The sequence below is a fragment of the Zalophus californianus genome, chromosome 1, assembly GCF_009762305.2.
Source record: "Zalophus californianus isolate mZalCal1 chromosome 1, mZalCal1.pri.v2, whole genome shotgun sequence".
NCBI lineage: Eukaryota > Metazoa > Chordata > Mammalia > Carnivora > Otariidae > Zalophus > Zalophus californianus.
Genome location: NC_045595.1, coordinates 69,764,169 through 69,791,578, shown reverse-complemented (window position 1 = coordinate 69,791,578; position 27,410 = coordinate 69,764,169). Strand labels below are relative to the sequence as shown.

General features: G+C 42.3%; 1 protein-coding gene across 6 annotated transcripts in view; it reads left to right on the top strand.

Moving 5' to 3' along the window:
• Window positions 1-27,410, top strand: part of ULK4 (unc-51 like kinase 4) — a 604,302-nt gene that overhangs the window by 323,780 nt on the left and 253,112 nt on the right. For all 6 annotated transcript variants that reach the window (XM_027585659.2, XM_027585655.2, XM_027585660.2 and 3 more), the window contains one exon: window positions 26,510-26,615. In XM_027585659.2, the coding sequence (XP_027441460.2) occupies window positions 26,510-26,615 (106 nt within the window). The remainder of the gene's footprint in view (window positions 1-26,509; window positions 26,616-27,410) is intronic.

The following is a 27,410-nucleotide window of genomic DNA, read 5'->3' as shown; positions in this document are numbered from 1 at the left end:
TCATGACCTGAGCTGAAATCAAGAGTTAGACTTTTAATTGACTGAGCCACCCAGGTGCCACCCCCTCCACCCCTTTTTTTTCCTTGGTCATTTAGGGATAGAGCCTGATCAACTTAATCCAATTAGAAAGTAAGCTGAGCCAGGGCTGTTGTATTAAGATTTGTTTCTAACTCTGGTATAGTCCTGTTCTTTTGTTTGGCTTTCCTGGGCTTTTGATTAACAACTGACAGTTCTCTGTCCTCTCAGTCCTACAAGACCAGGGGACTCAACTCTACCTTTCAGAATGTCCCAGCCTCGTTCTCAAACTTCATGCCTCATGTACTTTCAGAATCTGACGAATACCTTAATTAAAGGAGAGACCCTTTGAATACTTGAGGTGGAGTTCTTTTCCTGACTGGTCATAGCTTCTTTCTTGCTTTTTTAAATATACTTTTTAAATTGAAGTGCAATTAACATATAGTGTTATATTAGTTTCAGGTGTAAAATAGGATAGTTCAATAATTTTATACATTACCCAGTGCTTGTTAAATGTTGTTTTTAAGTTTTTATTTAAATTCCAGTTAGTTAAGAGTGCAGCATTAGTTTCAGGTGTACAATATATTGATTCAACACTTTCATACATCACCCTGTGCTGTGCACTCCTGAATCTCCATCACCTATTTCACCCATCCCCCACTCACATCCCCCCTGGTAACCATCAGTTTGTTCCTATAATTAAGAGTCTGTTTTGGTTTGCTTCTTTCTCTCTCTTTTTTGCTTTTTTGTCCTTTGTTGTGTTTCTTAAATTCCACATATGAGTGAAATCATATGGAATTTGTCTTTCTCTGACTTATTTCGCTTAGCATAATACCCTCTGGTTCTATCTACGTCATTGCAAATGGCAGGATTTCATTTTTTCATGGGTGAGTAATATTTGTGTGTGTGTGTGTGTGTGTGTGTGTGTGTGTGTGTGTGTGCGCTCTCTTTTTCCTTTTTCTCAGATCTAGGGTTAGGGTTAGGGCTAGAGCTAAGGTGAGGGTTAGTGTTAAGATATATGCTTGGCATCCTGCAGTTCAGAGACCTCTCCAGAGAATAAAACCCCAGACTTGTTTGGGGGTGAGAATAGACGTGGTAGCCATCTACTGAGCTGAGGCAAGGAGGGGCTTGGGGCTCTAAATACTCTTCAGATAGATATTCAATTATTCCTTCTGTTTAATCTCTACCTTCAGACCCATTTTCAGAAATGTTATGAGTTCTTAAATGTTTGGGTCTTCTCCAGAATAACTAAGCTTCTTCTCACCTTTTCTTATTGTGTGCGCAGGAACCCAGTTTCTTAGACCTAGGTTTAGGGTTAGGGTGAAAGTTTGTGCTTGGCATCCTGCTGTTCAGAGACCTCTCCAGAGGGTGAGGGTTAGGGGTTAGGGTCAGGGCTATGTTTAGGGTTTGGGTTAGGGTCTGTGCCTGGCATCCTGCAGTTTAGAGACCTCTCTAGAGAATAAAACCCAGTCTTCTGCTTGGGTGATGATATGGACATGGCAGCCATCCACTGATCTGAGTCAAGGAGGGGATTTGTGGCTCTAAATACTAATTTAAGATAAGTGTATTCTTAATCCCCTTTAGTTCACCCATCCCCCTCCCCCCCTCCTCTCTGGCAACCACTAGTTTGTTCTTTGTATTTAAGAGTCTGGTTTTTGTTTGTCTCTTTTTTTCTTTGTTCATTTGTTTTCTTAAATTCCACATGTGGATGAGATTGTATAGTGTTTGTCTTTCTCTGACTTATTTCACTTAGCATAATACACTGTAGCTCCATTCATGTTGTTGCACATGGGAAGATTTCAGTCTTTTTATGGCTGAGTAATGTTCATTCTATGGATACACCACATTTTCTTTATCCGCTCATCTATAGATGGATACTTCGGTTGCTTTCATATCTTGGCTATTATAAATAATGCTGCAGTAAACATCGGGGTGCATATATCTTTTTGAATTTTTTTTTTGTTTGGGTAGATACTTATTAGATCATATGATGGTTCTATTTTTAACTTTTTGAGGAATCTCCATGCTGTTTTCCACAGTTCCTGCACCAACTTGCATTCCCACCACCAGTGCACAAGGGTTCTTTTTCTCTACCTCTTTGTCAGCACTTGATGTTCCTTGTCTTTTTTAGTCATTTTGACAGGTGTGAGGTGATACCTCATTGTGGTTTTGATTTGCATTTCCCTGATGATGAGTGATGTTGAGCATCTTTTCACCTGTCTGTTGTCTTTGGAAAAATTCCTGTTCAGGTCTTCTGCCCATTTTTTAAGTGAATTTTTGGTGTTGTATACATTTTTATATGTTGTTGTATATATCATTTGCAAATATCTTCTCCCATTAACCCTTTACTGTATATATCATTTGCAAATATCTTCTCCCATTTGATAGGTAGACTTCTTGTTTTGTTGACGGTTTCCTTTGCCGTGCAAAGTTTTTTATTTTGGTGCAGTCTGAATAGTTTATTTTCACTTTTATTTCTCTTGCCTCAGGAGACATATCTAGGAAAATATTGCTAAGGCAACATTGTCAAAGCAATTACTGCCTATGTTTTCTTCTAGGAGTTTTATGGTCATGTCTCACATTTAAGTCTAATTAATTTTGAGTTTATTTTTGTGTATGGTGTAAGAAAATGGTCCAGTTTGATTCTTTTGCATTTATCTGTCCAGTTTTGCCAACACCATTGGTCAAAGAGACTGTCTTTTTCCCATTGTACATTCCTGCTTACACCCCCAACTACAAGTCTGTGGCAGCCCCAGACAGGTCCCTTAATAGCACAGGGACCAAACCCTGCCTAGTGCACCTACAGCAGGCAAAGTCGGTCATTGCAGCCAACTGAACTGAAGGCAATCAGGGCTGAGCCACAACAGTAGGGCGCACGCAGTCCATATAAGGAGAAACCTCAGGAATGCCTGGTCTGGTGAGCAGAGGGTATTCAGCTACAGGGCACTGCAGGGTAGTAGGCTAAACCAACCTTACAGGACATGTTAAAGAAAATTCTTTGAGTGAAAAGAAAGGCCATTATTAGGAGTAAAAAAAAATTAGGGAAGAATTTCACAGATAAATGCAAACATAATAAAAGTTGTAGATTGATTACTTATAAAACCAGTATGGAGGTTAAAGCACAGAAGCAGTAAAATCAATTATATCTACAAAAATCAGTCAAGGGATTCACAAAATAAAAGGATGTAAAGTATCACACCATATACAGAAAATGAGTGGGAATAAAAATTTAGTGCTTTTAGAATAGATTTAAACTTAAGCATCCATCAACTTAATATAGAGTTCTATATATATAAGATTTTATATATAAACCTATTGGTAACCACACAAAAAAGAGAAAAGAATCTAAGCGTAATACTCAAGAAAGCTATCAAACAGCAAGGGAAGAAAGCAAGAAGAACTGAGAATTATGAAAACAACCATGAAACAAGTAACAAATGGAAGTAAGTACATACCTATCAATAATTACTTTAAATGTAAATGGACTAAATGCTCCAATGAAAAGACATAGGGTGACTGAATGGTCATCGTTTCTTAGGTACCACCAACTGTGGGAGATTTTACTCCATATTTTATAGATTTTTCTGTCCATCTTATCAGCCTTCGGTAGCAACCATCAAATGTTTTGGGGGATGCTGTTTTTGTCTGAGGCCCCTTAAATTTCCTATTTGTTATTCCAGCCCCATACAAGCTTTAAAACCATTGCCAGTTTCTCATGCCCTCAGTGGAGCTCCCTGTATGTACTAAGCCCAATTTTCAGCCATCATCCAGAACCAGCAAATGCCCCTGCAGGAAGAAATGGAAGTATCAGTTGACATTGGAAAATTTCTCTACTTTCTGGAACTTTAGTTCACCTATTTCTTGGTGGTTCTGTAGCTGTCTGATATCTCTACAAATATGATTTTATAATTTATGTGGGGTTTTCTGGTTGTTATAAGGCAATATTGGCCTTTGTGACCTAATATATCCTAGTAGAGGCACAAGTCTCCTAATTGATTAAATTCTGCTTTTACCTTTTTAAATTTCATCCTGTTGCTTGCTTTCAGTAACTTCATTTTTTCTAGAATTTAAAAATTGAATACTTCCTTTATTGTAGTATTTTATTGTTGTATCTAATGCTGTTTTCATCTTATAAACTGCTTTAGCAGTATCTACTGCATTCTAATTTATAATGTTTTCATTATACGTATTTTCACAGAAGTTTGCAATTTTAATCTATATTTCCCTCAAGAATTTTAAAATTGCATTTAATAGAAACTTGTTTGGTTTTTAAATTTCTAGTATTAGTACAATGAGTAAATTTCTATTTGGGGGGAAATTTGTTGATGTTTCTTTGTATATGGTATAGTACATTTCATGAATTCTCTGTGCGTTTGAAAACGGTTATTCTCTATAGGGTTCAGAATTTGGCATATATCTATAAGATATATATCTCTAAGATATATCCTGTATGTATAAAATATACCTTACTAATTTTTTTCCTTGATCTATCTTAGATTGAGGGAAGTGAATATAGTGTTCCATTATTAGTGTGTTTCTGTGTATTTCTCCTTGTTTCTCCTGGTTTGAGAGTTGTTGTATTACTGGGTGCAGACATGTCAATAATTTTTATACTCTTATTTAGTTTTATGGTCTGTAGTTGAAATTGGTTTCATAAGATCATTCTTTATCGTGTTTTGTGTTCTTCAGTCCTGAATACAGAGTTAGAATAGAATATAGGTGTGGATTCATGTCTGTTCCTTGTGTGACATTCTCCCAGCCTCTTTTCCCATAGTTATCATTCCTGCTGAATGTGATTTTTCCCTCCTAAGTCCTCTAAATCTTGATAGAAGTGATCAAGATTGGGCCCAGAGTCTCCTCTAATTTGCAAATTGTGATTCTAGTTACACTTCATAGCTTTTTCATTGTTACACTTTTTGGAAGTAAACGTGCTTTGGAAAGAATGTTTAAAACCCCACCTGCATATTCTGACAGGTGGTTCTATGCTTTTCACAGCTCGGAATTGAAGAACCACTCCCGTTGTCCTTTGCTGTGTTCCATGTTTGCATACTCCTGGACTGAGTGCATGATTGCCTACAATTTGTCACTCTGTGCTCTAGAACTCAGATCTAGGTAGCTATGCAGGAGCATCCTTCTGGAGGCAAACACTCCAGCAGTTCTGGCCAATAGTAGCAAAGCACTCTAAACATGATAAAAGTCCATCAAAGAGCAGGGGGAGGAGGATGAGCTTGAGGATTAAGGTCTGAGGAGGTGAGGTGACCCACCAGCACAGGAAGTGGGGATGATTGTGGCTCCCTTTCAAGGCTGGTATGGAAGCCAAGGCTGGTTGAAGATGGTCCCTCTAGCAGGTGATAAGTTGTTGTTGAATGAGACCCTAATTATAGTGTAATGCTTTCCGCACAGATCTAAATATAAAATATTAGACAAAGTATCCATCTCTCTGAATGGTTACTTCCTGATTGCAGAGTGGGTAAGATTTTAGATGATCCATCTCTTCTTATTAATCCCGCAGGGTTTCATAGTGGAAAGTAAATGAGACTTATTTATGCTTGCAAATCAAATTGCCATAAAAGGTTATTTCAATAGACAGAGGCAAAATCATACTAAAATAATTTAGTAAAAATGGGAGCTAAGAGCGTGCTTAATGGAACATGATTAGATTTAATTTTCTTACTCTTTCCATCATTAAACTCCATTATCTGTTCTGAGACTTCATTTAGGTTTCCAGCCACATGGCAACTCTGAGGCATTTGTGGGGAGCACATGGAAGCCTGTGAGTTCCCATTAAAAAACAAAAACAGCTAATAATATGCTGTTCTTTCATTTTTGCTATTTGATATCAATGTCTCACAACCAGAGGCTCTTGTATTCTCTTCCTAACCTGATCTCTTAAAACTTATAAGTATCATTATCTAAGAGCTTTCATGCAAAAGAAGTTTGATTCCAGAGTTGAAAACAAAACTCAGACTTTCTGATGAATGTCTCTGAAGTGCAGAAGCTCTGAGAAATTTTAAGAATTCCTCTGGTTATCCTTTGGCTTCAGGTATATCTACATCCCTCTGTATGTACCCAATCTAGTTTTCAGCCATCACCCAGAACTGGCAAATGTCGCTTTACAAGGGGGAAATAATTGGCCCTCAAGCATATCCAGAGCTAAATCCACAGCTAAATCCTATTTGTAGATAGTAACAGAATCAGTAACAGTATTAGCCCTTTACACATGGTAGAACTTCACAGGTAGGGATAGGTAAGAATCTGTACATCTGAAAAATCTCCAGAAAGTATTGCGCCCTCTGTTTGATGTCACTAAGGAGAGAGAGTGCTGGCCTTTCCAGCTAGTGGTAGACTCTGTTACTTTAGATTCAGTCTCAAGTCCATGTCACAGGGCTGAGTACAAGCAGAAGACAAGGTGCTGAGGTCAGGTGATGAAGACTGGCCACAGGTGAGGTGAGGAGCTGAGAGAAACCGGCAGGGAGCAGGCCCTGAGGAGCTGACCTTGAGGATGACACAGAGCCACTCCCGCCCACTCTGTGCAGGGGTGATGTCACTAATTTATATCCGTGAGTTACAGCAACAGTGTATTTCTAGTTTTTAGTTTTTTTTAGTTAAAATATATCTAGTTTGTTTTTAACTCCACTGAATCCAAAAGAAATTACTATCCCAGGCACTTATTAGCTGAGATTTAGTATGGATTCCAAAAGTCTTAGCCAAGTCTTCAGAGTAATGAGCCTCAGTGTGCCTTTGTAATGTCTCATTTCTGTCAACCTCAAGTTCCCAAGTCCTATGGTTTGTGCCCTTCCTCAAGTTCTAGACCTTTGCAAGCCTGCTGGTTCTTCCCACCCAGCTCCATTCCCATCTCCTGCCTAAAACCTTTTCTGGTCTTCTCAGCTCACCAGGATCTCACTCCGTAGTGTGTGTTAGCACAATCAGCATACTCCTCTCAGCCCATTCTGTCTCCCTGCCCTCTCACTGGATGGGAAGCTCCCCAAAGGCAGGTGTCTGGTGCGGGTTTGGGGCGTGTCATCAGGATCTACGGTGGGCCTGATATGGGCTGGTCTTTAGTATGGATTGTTGAAGGAATGACATTCAATTGTGTGCAGAGGAGATCGTGCAAAATAGTATACACTATTTTCTGTAATACAAAAGGATATCAACTGGGCAGACTACTCAAAATAAATAATCAAATTGTTCACTTATTTGTAAAGGTTTTCAGGTCTGTTTGTGTGTATATATGTTTGTGTGCATTTTAAAATTTTATGCAAATTCACATTAAAACCACTTTTTTTAATATGGGAGCTTACATTCATTCTGAGTCAGTTCTGTTATCTATATTGTAAAATCCTGTGATTAGGAGGATGGTAATTCATAAACCTATCCTTTTCTCCCTCCCCCTCCCCCCAATATTTATGTGATGAAGTTGGACTTCATGGTAACTCAGGTGGCATGTGGTATTTAGGATTCTTTTTAGGGGCTGAAGAAAGGCAGAATTCTGAGGAAATTGTTTCACCCAACAATCTTTTGTTTTTAGATTGATTAAGTGCATGTTGGAAAGATGGGGATAGGGTTACTTGTCTTGTGCTAAAACTTTTATTTGAGTAATCTTTGCTACAATCCACAAGTAAATATTTGAGACTGTGCAGAACGGTTCTGTTTGACTATAGGAAAGCATAGGAATTTGATATAATTTGATACTCTTTAACCTCTCTTTCAAATATTCTTTGAGAAGTGTCAAAGACAAAACTGTAAGCTGCAAAATAAAATATGTGCTTTTATTGGGAGTCTTAGGGATTACAATCCAGGAGACACAGGTTTGATTGAAATCGAAAACATGCTCTGGAGAGACAAAGGAGGTTAGAGTTTTTAAAGTGGAAAGAGAGGGGGCGCCTGGGTGGCTCAGTTGGTTAAGTGGCCAACTCTTGATTTTGGCTCAGGTCATGATCTCAGGGTCCTGGCATCAAGCCCCGAGTTGGGCTCCCCGCTTGTGGGGAGTCTGCTTGACCCTCTGTCCCCACCCCCTGCTTGCTCTCTCTCTCTCTTTCTCAAATAAATAAAATCTTTAAAAAAATAAATAAAAAATAAGTTGGAAAGAGAGGTTTTACATAAGTTGTATTGAAGAAAAGGTGATTGATGCTGGTTTATCTATAGTTACATTAATCTACATGTGATTGGTTGCTAGGGCTAATGTTGGGCAGAAAATCCATTTATGTCCATTATAACATAAGTAGATAGCTTGACTTTTAGCTGAGTTCAGTAAAAAGGAAAAAAAACCCTCTAGAATTTGAGACAAAAGATGTGCATGAACCCCACCTCCTCAATGTCCTCCTGGTTCCATTTCAAATAACTCTTAGCAATTATTCCATTGTATGCTCTCCATTGCTGGAAGACACAGCATTGGGTTCAGTATGGAAGGGTGTTAAAGCAGAAGAGGACCTTGGAGGTTAGCCTGAAACTCCAGCAGCTCATCTCTCCCTGGTTGCCCGCGTCTGCATGTGTCAGGGGCAGGGCTTTCCCTTCTGCCTATTTCCAGTGGAGCTCCCAGCCCTGCCCCTGGATGTGACAGCTGGTGCAAAATGATGAGTTGGGTGCTCTGTCCCCCTCCATTGCTGGCGGGAAAGAGCTCCCTGTCCTCTGTATGGCTTCAAATGACGTTTCCAGCTGTCGAGGTTTTGTCTTGTGCCCTGCCCTTGATGGATTGTGCGATGATGACTTGGATGCTGTGGCTCAAAGTCATTGCTGTTGGAGTCATTCTGATGAAGCACCAGAGCCTACATTATTCAGAGCATGGTCATGTGAAATGTTTCAGAATTGAAGCTATATTGGTTGTTTCTCGTCCTACTGCTTTTGGGTCACAACCCTCTAGGGAGCTTCCTGGGTGAAATCTGAAACCAACCCTGGCGCTGGCAGGGCAGGGAGAGATGGAAGAAACAGGCCGGCCACTCCAGGTTGGTAAGTGGCCATTTCATAAGCAAAGGGAACTTACATACGAGGCTTGTCTTGGGTAGCAGCAAGACAGTGGATCTCTGCACTGCCTGCCAAATGTTAAAAATTTATATATAGAGGTCTTGCCGGGGTTCAGTCACGTATACCATGCAGGTGTTCTCAATACCACGTCACTGTCTCAAGGGTGTGTTCTAGGGGCAGCCTCTGGGAGCAGGAAAGGCCAGCAGAACCCACATTCCAAGGACCGGGAAGGGATGGAAGCCTCTGAGTGTCCTGGGTCAACTGGCAGTCATGTCTTTCTGATGACTTTCCCTAACAGCTTCCAAGACAGGTTTTTTTGTGTGTGTTCATGTGTGTGTTTGGTTTGGTTGTTTAACATACTACTTGTGCCCTGAGAGATGAGATTCTAAGATAAGCCATTAAGATTGGTGACAAATAGACTCCAGTCCTCTGTGAATGGTGTATGCATGTCTCAGAAGCTCAGGGACAGCTCAGGGAAGCTCTCTTAAAGATCAGTGCCCCTTCTCTGTGCACCCCACACAAACAGACTGGACAACATTCACCGGTGCTCATCCGTTTTCATGCAAGCCATCAGAAGGGAGGATCCCATTGTCAGCCAGTTTGTCCAAGGGGACTATGCATCTTTTCATTTGCAGCTCATCAGAATTCATACACAGAAGTGGCTGTGACACTATTATTCCATATATCCATGGGGGCAATGGGGGGTGGCCAGGTGAGAGTGTGGTAGCAAGAAGACAGTCCCAACATATGTGTTCCATGAATTGAGAAAGAGCTTGAAGTGCTTGGTGTCAAACAGAATCATTTGCTCCTCTGCTCCCTGTCTGTTGAAGATGGCCCGGGTCACCTGGGGGCTGACACTAGGCAGTGCCAATGGGCAGGGACCCGAGCTGTTGTTGTCTCTGTGCATGTCCCGTTGAAATGTTGGTCAGCATTTATTTGGAGGTACCCAGTGGTTGGACACATAATAGGTCAGTTGACTGACTTTTAGTTCCTGATTGAGGTGACCAGCTACCCTGTGATGCAGAGAATTTTTGTTTTAACACCTGTATACTTGGGGTTGCACCCTGAGCTTATCCTTTCTGGGCTCATTTTTCTTTCTTGAGGAAATCCAGTGGTCCCTCTTTCTTCCTTCCCATCCTTTCCAGTCCCTCCCTTCTATCTTTTGTCCTTCCCTTCTTAGCACTCATTCAGATTTCTGGTTTTTCTCTTTGACCTGCTTGAAGATAATTTAATGAAGCCATCTTTATATGGAATTTCTTAAAGCTGAAGCTCATTTATTGGGGGTACAAGAATTAAAAATATGAAAATCCCACACCCTTCCCTTTCCCTTCCTCCCTACTCCCTCATTCCTAAGCTTCAGGGACTTCCCAGGGACTGGTGGGACAGTTGCTTTGATCCAGAAGCAGTGGATGTGAGCACATGGGCACTCCGTAGATGAGTCTTGGTTGTCCAGCATACAGCCAAGACCCCCGAAGGGATTTGTCCCAGAATAGATATTGAAGGGGGGGGGGTCAGGTTTCAGCTGATAAGGTCCTTAGACCATCCTGGCTTGGTCTAAGAAATTTGCTTAAGCTCTCAATAGACCCCGTATAGGTTTCAGAAATGGAACTGGCCAGTATATGGTCACATTCTTCCTTGGTCAAGTTGGTCAATCTCCTGACTCCTCCGGAATCTCCTTATTTTTCTTGTGTTCCCAGCACATGCCCTGCTCTCTGCTCAGGGTCTGTGAGTTTCTTGACCCATCACAAGACCCTTTTACCCTGCCCATGGTTGTCCAGCATGATCCACATTAACGCTTTTATGCATGTACCCAGTTTATGCTTATGGTAGAGTATCTTCAAATTCCAGTTAATATTTTGGGTCCTTGCTGGCATTTTTTTTATTATCTAGGAGATGAAAAATGCCTCAGATGATTTTATCCTATTACAACCAATGTATTCTCCAAGATGGTATAGTTTCTATCATTGTGTGGCCAAAAATGAGCATAGTGAATGTTCTAAAGTGATTATACAAATAAAACTGTTATTATCTAAGTAGAGTCTAAGAAAAGGAAAGCTGATTGCCCTCAGTTATGGAGATTGAGAACAGAAGTGTGATCATGCATAAAATACCAAGTGCACCAAATTCCACCAAATTGAGCGACAAAGATCCGGGCTGCCTTATGCTGCTGGTTTGTAAATACCCAGTGTATGTATTTGCAGTTCCCCTGATGTCTGATTTGTTACCTGCTCAGAATAATGTATTGGAGAAAGGTGCTCCTTCTTTGAAATTTCAACTCAGACAGTGAGATGGCTAGGGTCTCATTGCTGCTTTAGAGACCATCCTGTGCAACAAAAACTAGTTGAAAGATCCAAGGGGATCCAGACAATGTGTGCTTTGGGGGTGTGAGGGTCAGGAGGTATTATGTTGAGGGATTCCCATGTCCTTAGGAGTAGCCCACCTACCACTAGCTGACCTAGCAAAGAGGTGTTAAGGGCACTGAATCTGTAGCTCCAGGGAGCAGTGCCTGTAGTGCTTGCAAAAAAAAGAAAAGAAAAAGAAAAATCAGTTTTTAAAGTGGCCGACTTGACTCTGCATTCCCAAATGTGAATTTTGAGGACAAAGTGAGGTTGTGGGGAAGGAGGCACTTCTTAGGTGAAGTCCTGGCCTGCTCCTTATATTCTCTTCTGGCACCTCATTTTCTCTTATCTTTAAAATCTAAAGATTGAACTAGAAAGTTCTCTAAGATTCTCCCAAAATCTGGTAGTATGATTCTTGCTTCGCTCCAGCTTACCCTGCTGGTTTGGGGCAGGCCAAGGAGCTCTTACTTTCCTCAGCCTGGTTTCCTTTCTGCTTACCACACTATCTCTTTATGCTCTCTGAGCACCTAGGTTCGAAGAAACTTGCCAATCAACACAGTCTTTCTCCTGCAGACTTTGCTAGTACTCCTTTGAGACAGGAACCGTGAATACCAACATTTGGTAAACTCCCAGCGTGGGCACTTCGCAAACTACCATAGTAGAAGACAGCTGTGATTGAAACCTGTCTTGTGATAATGGAATGTATTGATCTTATCATTCACCATATGTAATATTTTCTTTCTTTAAAACGGGACACTTTATATTTGTGAGCAATCACTTTTTAAAAAATATTTATTTTTCAGAGAGAGAGAGAATAAACAGGGGGAGTGGTAGGCAGAGGGAGAAGCAGGCTCCCTGCTGAGCAAGAAACCTGATGTGGGATTTGATCCCAGGACCCTGGGATCATGACCTGAGCCGAAGGCAGACGCTTAACCAGCTGAGCCACCCACGCGTCCCAAGTGAGCAATCACTTTTAACAGAGAGTGCCATTAAAATTGTGTCAGCATCGGGGCGCCCAGGTGGCTCAGTTGGTTAGGCATCTGCCTTCGGCTCAGGTCATGATCTCAGGGTCCTGGGATTGAGCCCACATTGGGCCCTGTGCTCAGCAGGGAGTCTGTTTCTCCCTCTGTCCCTGCCCATCCCCCCAACTTGTGCATGCGCTCTCTCTCTCTCTCTCTCTCAATAAATAAAAAATCATTTAAGAAATTGTGTCAGCAACCTTCAGGATTTTTGGAGTATGTATTTTCCATGCTGATGCAAGTACTTCATGAGTCCTTGACAACTATTTCACATGGGAGAGATTTTATATATTTTATTTAAAGTGAAAAGGTCTGAATTTATCATTTATTGCAAATATTCAAAAGTATCAATAAGTATTTGTCAATTATTTAATTGAAGACAATTTCTAGTCTGTGACAAGGTAATTCCTTGAAGGAGACTCACGTGAACTATCTATCCCTTCCCCAACTGTATTCACCCAAGCAGCTTTGAGCCAATTTGTTTCTTCGTTAATCTACCAGAGGCCTCTGCATACCAGGCACTGCACCTCGCACTGGGGACATGATTAAAAGTCCCAGTTCTGTCCTCCAGAGGCTCAGCATCAGGTGAGGACTGGATGAACCATGGGTTACTGTATACAGTAGGTGCAATGATGAAGTCAGGCACAGGAAGGTGATGTCGGTGCTGTCCAACAAGAAGGACAGCCTTCCCCATGTCTCCTCCCCGCCCCCCCTCCCCCCCAGCTTCAGCAAACAGTATCTGGCCTGAATTTTTAAGAGTGAATATTAGTTTGCCAAGGCTTTATTTTTGTAACATTTTATTATTATCTATTACTTTGGACAGTGGCAGGGATGTGACAGGAAGGCGGAAGGAGTTGTGTGTCTGGATGAACACCTGTATCTTCTCATTTGTCCCCCTACTTGGGGCCCGTTTTTGGCTCAGGGTGTTGTGGGGCAGTTTGACCTATCAACCCCACAGACAGACATGTGAAAGGGGTGCGGTCTATCCCTGGGGACGCCGGTCCTGTCTGCTTCCCGCCATCTCTCTCCATTGCCAGGGCTCTCCTGCTTGAGTAGCCTTGGCTCCGACCCAGTGCACCTGCCTTGAGGAGCCAGGACGGAGGATGGAAGTTTCCTGCTAGAAGCTTAAATAACGTGAGGAGGGTGCGCAGCAAGATGGCGGAGGAGTAGGAGACCTGGATTTCATCTGGTCTCAGGAATTCAGCTGAATAGGGTTCAAACCATTCTGAACACCTACGAACTCAACAGGAGATCGAAGAGAAGAATAGCAACAACTCTCTGAACAGAAAAGCGACCACTTACTGGAAGGTAGGACGTGCGGAGAAGTGAATCTGAGGCGATATTCGGGAGGATAGACGGCGGGGGAGGGGGCCTCCATTGGCCGCTTCTGGCAAGTGATAGAGCCGCGGAGCACAAAATCGGACCTTCTAGAAGTTGGCTCCGCTGAGGGACGTCGCTGCAGTGGCTAAGCGGGGGGTGGAACCCTCGTGGGACAGTGTGGTCTCAGGACCCTTGGGGTCACAGAAAGACTGGGGCTGCCTGAGTGCGGCAGAGCTCCCAGGTATCGGAGCGGGGAGGCCGGCTGCAGAGACGGAGCCCAGGCACGGGCTCTCAGCTTGGGGTGGCCATAAACCGTGATCCACGGCAGTCAGGCCACTGCTCCTCCAGCAGGGACCCAACCAGCGGGAGATCCGGAGAGATTCCCCTTCCTCCCCGGGGAGGAGCGGCACGAGAGTGCACTGCAGGGATCTGCTGGGTTTGGAGACTCCACACAGGGTCGGGTGCCAGAGATGGAAATGCTAGGTCACAGGCCGGGTGAGCATGGAGTGTGGCCGGAGACCGGGGAGACGGGAGTGACTGATTGCTTTTCTCTGGGGGCGCAATGAGGAGCGGGGCACCAAGTTCTTGGCTCCTCCGGGCGGAGATTGGGGGGGCCGCCATTTTCACTCTCGTTCTCCAAAGCTGTATGGAAAGCTTGCAGGGAACAAAAGCTCCTGAGAGCAAACCCGACCAGATTGCTTAGCCTGGGCCAGCAAGGCAATTCCGCTTCCGGCAAAGACATTGGAGAACCACGGCAACAGGCCTGTCCCCCAGACGATCAGCACGAACAGCCAGCCAAGACCAAGTTTACCGATCAAGGAGAACGGGAGAACTCCAGCGCTAGGGGAATACTGCACATAGAATTCATGGCTTTTTTACCATGATTCATTAGTTTTTCAAAGTTAATTTTTTTAACTGTTTTTTTTTTTTTGAATTTTTCTTTTTCCCTTTTTCAACCAACATCTTATCAATCCCTTTTTGAAAAAAAAAACAGTTTTATTTTTCATTTTTAGAGTCATATTTTATCCCTTCATAGTAGATACCCTTATTTTTGGCATATATAAATAAGTCGTTCTCTCTTTAAAATTTTGAGATAGTTTCTTCTAACAGATCAAAATGTACCCTAAATCACTAGTATATGGCTTTGTTCTAGTCTCCTGCCTGATTACATTCTCTCCTTTTTTTTTTAAACCTTCTTTCTTTTTGCAAACAACTTCTTATCAATTCCTTTTATAAAATCTTTTATAATTTTCACCTTTACAGTCATCTTCCGTCCCTTCACTGTATCAACCCTTTATTTTGTACATATATAAGTCTTTCTTTCTTTAAAATTTTAGGAGGCACTTTCTTCTAACAGACCAAAATATACCCAGAATCCAGTGTGTGGCACTGATCTATGCACTAACCTGATCATATTTGATCATATTCTGTTTTTTTTGGTTTTGTTTTATTCTGTTTTTGTATGTTTTTATCTTTTTTTTTTCTCTTTTTTCTTTCTTTCCCTTTCTTTTCCCCTGGTTTCAGGTCTTTTCTGATTTGTCTAAAGTATATTTGCTGGGGATGTTGTTAACCTGTTAGCATTTTGTTCTCTCATTCATCTGTTCTCCTCTGGACAAAACGACAAGACGAAAAAAATCACCTCAGCAAAAAGAACAAGACGTAGTACCGTCTGCCAGGGACCTACTCAATACGGACATTAGGATGATGTCGGACCAGGAGTTCAGAATCATGATTTTAAAGATAATAGCTGGGCTAAAAAGCATGGAAGTTAATAGAGAAACCCTTTCTGGAGAAATAAAAGAACTAAAATCTAACCAAATCGAAATCAAAAAGGCTATTAATGAAGTGCAATCAAAAATGGGGGCACTAACTGCTAGGATAAATGAGGCAGAAGAGAGAATCAGCGATATAGAAGACCAAAAGATGGAAAATGAAGAGGCTGAGAAAAAGAGAGATAAACAAGTACTGGATCCCGAGGGCAGAATTTGAAGGATAAGCGATACTGTAAGACGAAACAACATTAGAATAATTGGGATCCCAGAAAAAGAAGAAAGAGAGAGAGGGGCAGAAGGTATATTGGAGCAAATGATAGCAGAGAACTTCCCTAATGTGGGGAAGGAAACAGGCATCAAAATCCAGGAGGCACAGAGAAACCCTCTCAAAATCAATAAAAATAGGTCAGCACCCCGACATCTAATAGTAAAACTTACGAGTCTCAGAGACAAAGAGAAAATCCTGAAAGCAGCTCGGGAGAAGAGATATGTGACCTATAATGGTAGAAACATTAGATTGGGAACAGACCTATCCACAGAGACCTGGCAGGCCAGAAAGGACTGGCATGATATCTTCAGAGCACTAAACGAGAAAAATATGCAGCCAAGAATACTACATCCAGCTAGGCTTTCAGTGAAAATTGAAGGAGAGATAAAAATCTTCCAGGACAAACAAAAACTAAAGGAATTTGCAAACACGAAACCCGCCCTCCAAGAAATATTGAAAGGGGTCCTCTAAGCAAAGAGAGAGCCTAAAAGCAGCATAGACCAGAAAGGAACACAGACAATATACAGTAACAGTCACCTTACAGGCAATACAATGGCACTAAATTCATACCTTTCAATAGTTACCCTGAATGTAAATGGGCTAAATGCCCCAATCAAAAGACACAGGCTATCAGATTGGTTTAAAAAACAAGACCATCGATATGCTGTCTGCAAGAGACTCATTTTAGACCCAAAGACACCCCCACATTGAAAGTGAGGGGTGGAAAACCATTTACCATGCTAATGGACACCAAAAGACAGCTGGGGTGGCGATCCTTGTATCAGAGAAATTAGATTTTAAACCAAAGACTGTAATAAGAGATGAGGAAGGACACTCTATCCTACTTAAAGGGTCTCTCCAACAAGAAGATCTAACAATTGTAAATATCTTTGCCCCTAACATGGGAGCAGCTAATTATATAAGGCAATTAATAACAAAAGCAAAGAAACACATTGACAACAATACAATAAGAGTGGGGGACTTTTAACACCCCCCCAATGAAATGGACAGATCATCTAAGCAAAAGATCAACAAGGAAATAAAGACTCTAAATGACACACTGGACCAAATGGACTTCACAAACATATTCAGAACATTCCATCCCAAAGCAAGGGAATACACATTCTTCTCTAGTGCCCATGGAACATTCTCCAGAATAGATCACATCCTAGGTCACAAATCAGGTCTCAACCAGTACCAAAAGATTGGGTTTATTCCCTGCATATTTTGAGACCACAGTGCTTTGAAACTAGAACTCAATCAAAGAGGAAAGTTGGAAAGAACTCAAATACATGGAAGCTAAAGAGCATCCTACTAAGGAATGAATGGGTCAACCAGGAAATTAAAGAAGAATTAAAGAAATTCATGGAAACCCATGAAAATGAAAACACAACTGTTCAAAATCTTTCGGATACAGCAAAGGCAGTCCTGAGAGGAAAGTATTTAGCAATACAAGCCTTTCTCAAGAAACAAGAAAGGTCTCAAATACACAACCTGACCCTACACCTAAGGTGGCTAGAGAAAAAACAGCAAATAAAGCCTAAACCCAGCAGGAGAAGAGAAATAATAAAGATCAGAGCAGAAATCAATGAAATAGAAACCAAAAGAACAGTAGAACAGATCAACAAAACTAGGAGCTGGTTCTTTGAAAGAATTAACAAGATTGATAAACCCCTGGCCAGACTTATCAAAAGGAAAAGAGAAATGACCCAAATCAACAAAATCATGAATGAAAGAGGAGAGATCACAACCAACACCAAAGACATACAAACAAGTATAAGAACATATTATGAACAACTCTATGCCAGCAAATTAGATAACCTGGATGAAATGGGTGCATTCCTAGAGATGTATCAACTACCAAAATTGAACCAGGAGGAAATACAAAACCTAAACAGACCTATAACCAGTAAGGAAATTGAAGCAGTCATTAAAAATCTCCCAACAAACAAAGGCCCAGGGCCAGATGGCTTCCCAGGGGAATTCTACCAAACATTTCAAGAAGAATTAATACCTATTCTCCTGAAACTGTTCCAAAAAATAGAAATGGAAGGAAAACTTCCAAACTCATTTTATGAGGCCACCATTACCTTGATCCCCAAATCAGACAAAGACCCCATCAAAAAGGAGAATTACAGACCAATATCCTTGATGAACATGGATGCATAAATTCTCACCAAAATACTAGCCAATAGGATCCAACAGTACATTAAAAGGATTATTCACCACGACCAACTGGGATTTATCCCTGGGCTGCAAGGTTGGTTCAACATCCGCAAATCAATCAATGCGATATAATACATTAACAAAAGAAAGAACAAGAACCATATGATCCTCTCAATAGATGCAGACGAAGCATTTGACAAAATACAGCATCCTTTCTTGATCAAAACTCTTCAGAGTATAGGGATAGAGGGTACATACCTCAATATCATAAAAACCATCTATGAAAAACCTACAGCGAATATTCTCAATGGGGAAAAGCTGAGAGCTTTCCCCCTAAGGTCAGGAACGCGGCAGGGATGTCCACTCTCACCACTGCTATTCAACATAGTATTAGAAGTCCTAGCCACAGCAATCAGACAATAAAAAGAAATCAAAGGCATCCAAATCGGCAAAGAGGAAGTCAAACTCTCACTCTTTGCAGATGATATGATAGTTTATGCGGAAAACCCAAAAGACTCCACCCCAAAACTGCTAGAACTCATACAGGAATTTAGTAAAGTGGCAGGATATAAAATCAATGCACAGAAATCAGTGGCATTCCTATACACCAACAACAAGACAGAAGACAGACAAATGAAGGAGTCGATCCCATTTACAATTGCAGCCAAAACCATAAGATACCTAGGAATACATCTAACCAGAGAGGCAAAGGATCTGTACTCAGAAAACTATAAAATACTCATGAAAGAAATTGAGGAAGACACAAAGAAATGGAAAAACGTTCCATGCTCATGGATTGGAAGAACAAACATTTTGAAGATGTCAATGCTCCCTAGAGCAATCTACACATTCAATGCAATCCCCATCAAAATACCATCCACTTTTTTCAAAGAAATGGAACAAATAATCCTAACATTTGTATGGAACCAGAAGAGACCCCGAATAGCCAGAGGAATGTTGAAAAAGCAAAGCAAAGCTGGCGGCATCACAATTCCGGACTTCCAGCTCTATTACAAAGCTGTCATCATCAAGACAGTATGGTACTGGCACAAAAACAGACACACAGATCAATGGAACAGAATAGAGAGCCCAGAAATGTTTCCTCAACTCTATGGTCAACTCATCTTTGACAAAGCAGGAAAGAATGTCCAATGGAAAAAAAGACAGTCCCTTCATCAAATGGTGTTGGGAAAATTGGACAGCCACATGCAGAAGAATGAAACTGGACCATTTTCTTACACCACACACAAAAGTAGGCTCCAAATGGTTGAAAGACCTAAACGTGAGACAGGAGTCCATCAAAATCCTAAGGGAGAACACAGGCAGCAACCTCTTTGACCTCAGCCGCAGCAACTTCTTCCTAGAAACATCACCAAAGGCAAGGGAAGCAAGGGCAAAAATGAACTATTGGGATTTCATTAAGATAAAAAGCTTTTGCACAGCAAAAGAAACAGTCCAGAAAACCAAAAGACAACCGACAGAATGGGAGAAAATAATTGCAAATGACATATCAGATAAAGGGCTAGTATCCAAAATCTATAAAGAACTTACCAAATAAGCAATCCAATCAAGAAATGGGCAGAAGACATGATCATACATTTTTCCAAAGAAGACATCCAAATGGCCAAGAGACACATGAAAACGTGTTCAACATCGCTCGGCATCAGGGAAATCCAAATCAAAACCTCAATGAGACACCAGCTCACACCAGTCAGAATGGCTCAAATTAACAAGTCAAGAAACGACAGATGTTGGCGGGGATGCGGAGAAAGGGGACCCCTCCTACACTGTTGGTGGGAATGGAAGTTGGTGCAACCATTCTGGAAAACAGTATGGAGGTTCCTCAAACAGTTGAAAATAGAGCTACCAGAGGATCCAGCAATTGCATTCCTGGGTATTTACCACAAAGATACAAATGTAGGGATCCGAAGGGGTTCGTGCACCCCGATGTTTATGGCAGCAGTGTCCACAATAGCCAATCTGTGGAAAGAGCCAAGATGTCCATCGACAGATGAATGGATAACGAAGATGTGGTATATATACACAATGGAATATTATGCAGCCATCAAAAGGAATGAGATCTTGCCATTTGTAACGACATGGATGGAACTGTAGGGTGTTATGCTGAGTGAAATAAGTCAATCAGAGAAAGACATGTATCATATGACCTCACTGATACGAGGAATTCTTAATCTCAGGAAACAAACTGAGTGTTGCTGGAGTGATGGGGGTGGGAGGGATGGCGTGGCTGGGTGATAGACATTGGGGAGGGTATGTGCTATGGTGAGTGGTGTCAATTATGCAAGACTTGAATCACAGATCTGTAATTCTGAAACAAATAATGCAACAGATGTTAAGAAAAAAGAAAAAGAAGAAGATAGGAGGAGGGGAAGAATGAAGGGGAGTAAGTCGGAGGGGGGGACAAACCATGAGAGATGGACTCTGAAAACCAAACTGAGGTTTCTGGAGGGGAGGCGGGTGGGGGGATGGGTTAGCCTGGTGATGGATATTAAAGAGGGCACGTTCTGCGTGGAGCACTTGGTGTTATGCAGAAACAGTGAATCATGGAATGCTATATCCAAAACTAATGATGTAATGTATGGTGGTTAACATAACAATAAAAAAATTGAAAAAATGAAAATAGAAGCTTAAATAACGTGAAAGAGCAGGAGGGCTGAGTAAGCCAAGTGACACAGTTAACCTGCCACAGAAGGGCATCCCCAGCAGTCGGCCATTGGTGTTGAGCGAGGACTGGAATTCTCAGGCTGAACTCAGCATACTGATTGTCAGATGGTACCGTTTGGTCCACAGCCTCCCTTCTTCTTCTCTTTATTTTTTCTTTAAATTTTTTATTGTTATGTTAATCACCATACATTACATCATTAGTTTGTGATGTAGTGTTCCATGATTCACTGTTTGTGCATAACACCCAGTGCTCCACGCAGACTGTGCCCTCTTTAATACCGTTCCTCAGGTTAACCCATTCCCCCACCCCCCTCCCCTCTAGAACCCTCAGTTTGTTTTTCAGAGTCCATCGTCTCTCATGGTTCGTCTCACCCTCCGATTCCCCCCCCTTCATTCTTCCCCTCCTGCTATCTTCTTTTTTTTTTCTTAACATATGTTGCATTATTTGTTTCAGAGGTATAGATCTGTGATTCAACAGTCTTGCACAATTCACAGCACTCACCATAGCACGTACGCTCCCCAATGTCTATCACCCAACCCCCCATCCCTCCCACCCCACCCCCACTCCAGCAGCCCTTAGTTTGTTTCCTGAGATTAAAAATTCCTCATATCAGTGAGGTCATATGATACATGTCTTTCTCTGATTGACTTATTTCACTCAGCATGACACCTTCCAGTTCCATCCATGTCGTTGCAAATGGCAAGATCTCATTCCTTTTGATGCACAGCCTCCCTTCTGTGTCAGCTGCAATGTATTGCAAATAAGAATTTGTATTTGCTGCTGCTACAGGGCCTCTATACTATCTGTCAGTCAAATTAAAAAATTTAAATTCTTTTCTCTCATGTCCTTTAATCAGAAAGATGATGACCGAAATCAAGGAAGAGACTTAATTCTATACCTCCAGGCTTGTATGGTGAGAGCATCCTACATCTTTGGCTACAGATGGGAAGAGCGTGCTTGAGGTTCTCCTTGAGCCTCCTCGGAGGCTGCTAAGCCCCCAGCAGCCCTGACCAGAGGACAGAGGGGCTATTTAACTGTTTCACAACTGGCAGAGCAAATGCCCAGTGGTAGTTACCCCATCCCCAGCTTCATCACACCCCAAACATTCTAGCTTTGGATGCCCAAATCCTGCCCTTGCCTCCCAGGAAATCATGTGTGTGTGTGTGTGTGTGTGTGTGTGTGTGTGTGTGTGTGTGTGTGTGTGTGTGTGTGTGCGTGCATTTATTTATTTATGAGGTAAATGAGTGGCGATTAATTTTAAATTTGTGTTCCTTCACCTTGTTTCCTTCCCTTTTCCTTACCCCCAGGAGTCAGAATTTGGGTCAATAAATATGAGAATATTTCCAAAATCATAACATGATACATCTGTGGGATTGAGAGCAGCTGAGCTACAGTACCCTCGCTTCTGCCATCCCTTGTTTCTCATGGCCCTCCCTCCCTTCAGGCCTTTGAATCCCCCTGGGGCTCTGGACAAACGGGGTGGTGGGAAGCAGTGCCCCCCCTACCTTGGGCCTACAGTGGACTCTAATATATTCCCTGGGCCTGCAGGCCCCAGATTTAAGCCCTAGGAATGGGGATGAGTCTTGCCACTCGAGAAGGAGGAGCCTGGTTAGCAGTGGAGGACAGGAGGAGCAGTGGAGACGGGACAAACTGTCCCCACCTTATCTTTGGCAGAGGAGAGCTTCAAGAGGGGGTCCAGGGAGAATCAAGGGGAATTTATCACTGATGGGATGTGGGAGGCAGGAGAGAGGCAGTGGCCCCAGGTGATTTTGGGATTTATGGCTGCATGGTGGACAGACGGTAGAGCCCTTCATTGAGACAGGAAGCCAAGGACGATGTGTGAGGGGAAAGGACAGGGTGAGTTCAGTTTAGATCCCATTGAGTTGGAGCTGTGTGTGGTACCGCCTTGTGAAAAATCAGTAGTATGCAAAATGGTCGTCTTCCACTCCGTCCAATACATTTATTTCATCTGAATGCTCTGAAGAGTCTCCTGTGGGCTCCAGATGTCTAGGAATCTAGTTGTACGAGAGAAAGTATAAAAAGGAAAGTGAGCAGACACACACTCCGTCTCTGTCTCCTCTGTACTATGTCCCAGAACATGCGCAGTAGACTAGCATCCTGTAGTGCAACGTGCAAAAAGTTTTTCCCCTGAAATGTGATCTCACTGTGTGTTGAGTAGGACGTGACCTGTGTTTATCTCCCAGAGATTATAGATTTCACGTTCACGACTCTTGCATGTGCTTCTGCTTTTTTGCCTCCTCTTGGTTTCCAACCTCCCTGGGGACTGGTGGTTGTCTTTTAATTTGCCCTCTTTAGAATCCTGACCCCATACCAAGGGAAAAGAGAGTGACCATGGCTCATCGTGACTTTCTATTGCTAAAGGTGTTTCCTGCCTTGACTATTGAGAGCCCTGCCAAACTTTTGAGTCTGGCCATCTGACATCTTCTAGTGCCATTTCCGTCCTCAGATATTAGAGGAAAGTATAATGCTTTGTTTACAGTGAAACCGCTCTGGGAAGGCTGATCATTTTTCAGTAGTGTTTCCTTGCCGTGCCCTTGGTAGTTCAGAGCTGTCCTCTTTAAGCACTGAAGCAATTAGTTTTGAGAAGGCTGATTCTTCAGGGTCCAGTGCTCCCCTGCCTTTCATTTGCTGAAGCTGTACATTTTAATGAAGCTGTTTCATCTATGTTGCCAAACACTAGAATTTTGCTGCTTCAATTCTAATTATCTCTACTGGCAAATGCTATGTTTTATTAGAACTCTCAAGTGCTCTGTTTATTAAATGTCTGCACACTATGGCATTAGACACACAAATTAGGTCAGCTGTGCTTATTGATGGGTTATGGATAAAGGATTTTTTCGTCATAATCTTAAAATGCAGTGGGATTGCCTTCTGTGGCTTTGTGCGCGGTTGGCGATGCCTTTTCTGATGAGCTCGGCTGCCTTTCTTACCCGGCCGCCAAGGCTCATGCTGAGTGTCTGAGCAGTGGGGCTGTGGTCGGGGTCTCAAGGTATGTATTTCCAGTCTTTGGAGTAACAGCTTATTCTTTTCTTTCCTGGAGTTGCCTGGCACCTCCATCTTGCTTCCTGCGTTCTATGCCTTAGAGCATTGTGGTATCTACGGAGGATGCTTATGAAGCCAAGAGATGCCAGTCATGGTGGCACAGGGAGGGCAGTGCTACCAGAGCTGCCCCAGTTCAGTATTTCTCGGCTTTTCCACCCCCTGCTCTGGGCCCCTTTTACGTTCCTGCCACCTCACCCCATGGGCCCTCAGGTGGTACGGGTTAAGCTGGGAAGTGCTGGTGGGCTGTTTGCTCTGACCCCCGTCTCTCCTTCCTTGTGCCCCATGACTGTGGGTGAGCAGGCAGCGCTGCATGGTGATCAGGTGTGTGGCTTCCGCCATCCCACGGACCCAGTCCTAGCTTCACCGCTGAAGAGCTGGCTGATTCCTGGCAAGTTACACTTCACCTCGCCAACCTCAGCGGCCTTATCTGTAGCAAGGGAGACCTGTAGCCACTCCAGTGTTTCTGTGAGGATCGGATGTGATGGTGACATAGGTTACATGCCTGGGATACGGGCCTTGGCACCCAGTGCCCCATCAGCAAACTGTCAGCACTGCCTTGTTCCTCCGCAGGCCAAGATCATCACAGAGGCCACTGCTGCCTGGGCCCCTGACCCTGTGTCAAAGGCCCTGTTGCAAGTCATCAGCTGCTGCTCTCTCTCCTTATACTGCTTTACTTGCATTTATTGAGGTGCCAATGGTGTGGACTCCTTGCTTTTATTCATGAGCCGTGGGGATTAAAAAAAAAGACATCAGGACTTTACCTACCCTTCTGTTATAATCTTTTTACCCTGGAACTCAGTCATAGCTTTCTGGGGAGAGGGGCTGCCCTAGAGGAGCATCTAATGGGGACCCAGTATTTCATCGGGATCATCCCTCCCCTCCGACTCTGGCCTGTGGTCTTTGAATCAAACTTGAGTTTCCCATTTGTCTTTACACCAGGCTTGTAGAGTGCCTGAGAACAACTCTGGCCCCACAGATTTACCCCCCTGTTTTCTCCCTTCATATAATCCTCTACTCTGACTTTAAGTAACCGTGCTGTTTTTCAATGCATCATTTATCCCCTGTAGGCTAATATGGTTGTGAACAGCAAGAACAAATCTTATTAAAGTTGCTAAGAGAAATGAAACAAACTAATTTGATAGAAGTTAATGGAAGTGTGTTTAACTCATTTTTATGCCTTCTCAACTGCTCTTTGCATGTATTTCATTCTTTCTGGGGGAAATGATGACCTGAGCCATAGCAGTAGCTGTCTCAGTACCCCCTGGAGAACTGCGGCATCATCTCGAGCAGGAGCAAGGACTCTGTTCCACGCTCTTCCTCCCCAACACTATGTAGGAAGCACATATCTATCTACAAGAGAGAAGAGTGCATAAATAGAAATCTCTACTATAATTTTTACAAAGCCCTCACTTTATATTAAACAAAGGTCATAGTGTATGCATGGCTTGAAATCCAACAACAATGTTTTTGATAATGGTTAGAAAAGAAAAGGAACCATTTCTCCTGGTCTGGTTATAGGATTATTGGTCTCTTTTATTTCCTGCAGCAGATATTCAATCCTGGAGACACCCAGTAGTATAGTTGGCTGGGGCTTTTAATGATCAGAGTGCACCTTGGCTTTATGCCCCTCTGCAGACTGAGTTGTGGGCTGGCAGAGGCCTTCATTTTGCAGGGACTCTAGAACCTTCAGGGCAGGAGTCCGAGAACCTGGTTGGCCAGGGGACAGTCCTGGATTCGTAGTATTCAGGGGTAATAGGGATTTGGATAGTTGGCTTTTGTACTAAAGGAAATGCCTATATTAGCAAGTGGCACTCACCCCGTGAGTACAATGGAAAACTGAAGTATTGGCTTCACAGGGAGGCAAAAATATTACCAAGAGCATCATAGAAGAGGTACAATTAATCACAAGAAATGTGTATATTGAAGGAACAATGGATTTATCTCTAATGAAACTGCCCTGTATTTGCTGACAGGCTGGTCTTGGAACAAGGAGCAAAATGTGTTATTTTATTGAATGGGACCAAAAAAAAAAAAAAAAACCAAAAAGATTTATTAGCTTCTCTTTTCTTGATTAGCATAGGTTTCCTATGTATCGTTAGTTACTTTATCATGAATAACATGTTGTGTCATCTTGTGCTTATTAATCACCCTTTCCTTCCAACCAACTGTATGAATAATTAGATGAAATTGGTGGCAGACCATCGCTTCCTTATTCATCTTCTTAAACCGGTGTCAGTGGAACATTCAAACATGAACATCTACTCTTAAGTGTGTATTTCTAAAAAAAGGTAGAAATTTTTAGGCACCAGTATTTGGAAAGCAAACTCCTTGTCTCAGACCAAGGGAAGACCTAGATGGTGCGACTCGGAACGTCAAGTGGCTGGCATTGCTGGGAGGTACACATCTGGCAACAGAGGTGCTTTAGAGCCAGATGCAGTGCTGGTGTTTTTGTAAGCTTTGGAAACCATGTGTCCATCAAGGGTCTCCTGGTCACTCTGCAGCATTTGTCACTCTGAGACATGGTAGCTTTATTTTGCGATCTCAGTCACTTTCAGGTGTGGTCTCCTCAGCTCCGTTTAGTTGATTCCTAGTCACTCTGAGTCCCCTGTCCCCCATCTAAAGCCCAGAGGGCTGTGTGGTTGTCACTCAGCTGTGGGTAGGGGACTGCATGCAGCAGCTCTGGTGCTCTGAAGCGTTCATGCTGCCTCCCAGCTGACTTAACACACTGATGGGGAGTGGGAGTGCCTTAACGCAGAAGGATCTGCTTCATTAAAGTGGAGAAAGATAATTATTTGACCTTGTGCAAAGAATGAAGGGATGGAGGTCATTTGATCATTTGTCTCTATCATGATGTAATTACAATTCTGTATAGTTATGATGGAAATTGTGATCTATTGCAGGAACATCAGGAGAACATTCTGGGTAACACCATGCAAAGTGTGATTGCATTGCTCAACAATCTGGTTGCCTGCAAAGATTCAAATATGAAGCTACTTTATGAACAAGGTAAATGCTTCTTAGAATTCATTTTGAGTCCTGATTTCTGCCTGTTTGTTATTTTCCTCATCATATGTAGCGGGGAGTCAAGAAGTGCTATTCAAAGTTGATGAATCAAAATAGATATTTAAGAATCTATAAATAATAATAATGTTATCAGCAAAAATAGGAAATGTGGTTAGATTGTGGTATTTTCTCTAAGTTCATTTATTTTCCTTTAGGGCTCAAATTTTCCTTCCTCCTATAGGCACTGTTACAGATGATAAACCAAGAAGTACAAGTGTAAGCATGGTAGTTAGACTTATTGCTGTCAATCACAATAAAAACATATTTAGTCCAAAGCATCTTGGAAAATGAGATCGGATGGGTTGAGGGTGGCTTTATGTTACATCTTATGCATACCTATAACATTAAGATTAAAAACGTTTTTAAAGACTTTATTTTTTTAGACCAGTTTTAGGTTTAAAACCACATTGAGAGGGAGGTACAGAGATTTCTCATATAACCCCTGCCCCCATTTATATTCTCCCCTTTTAATTGTCTTTTTATTGTCTCTATAGTTTTGTCTTTTCCAGAATGTCATAGTTGGAGTCCTACAGTATGTAGCTTTTTAGGATTAGTGGTTTTCACCTAGTGATATGCATTTCCGGTTCCTCCATGTCTTTTTTAAAAAAAATATTTATTTATTTATTTATTTATTTATTTATTTATTTGACACAGAGAACACTAGAGAGAGAGAGAGAGAGAGAGAGCAAGCACAAGTAAGGGGAGACAGGGAGAGGCAGAAACAGGCTCCATGCCAAG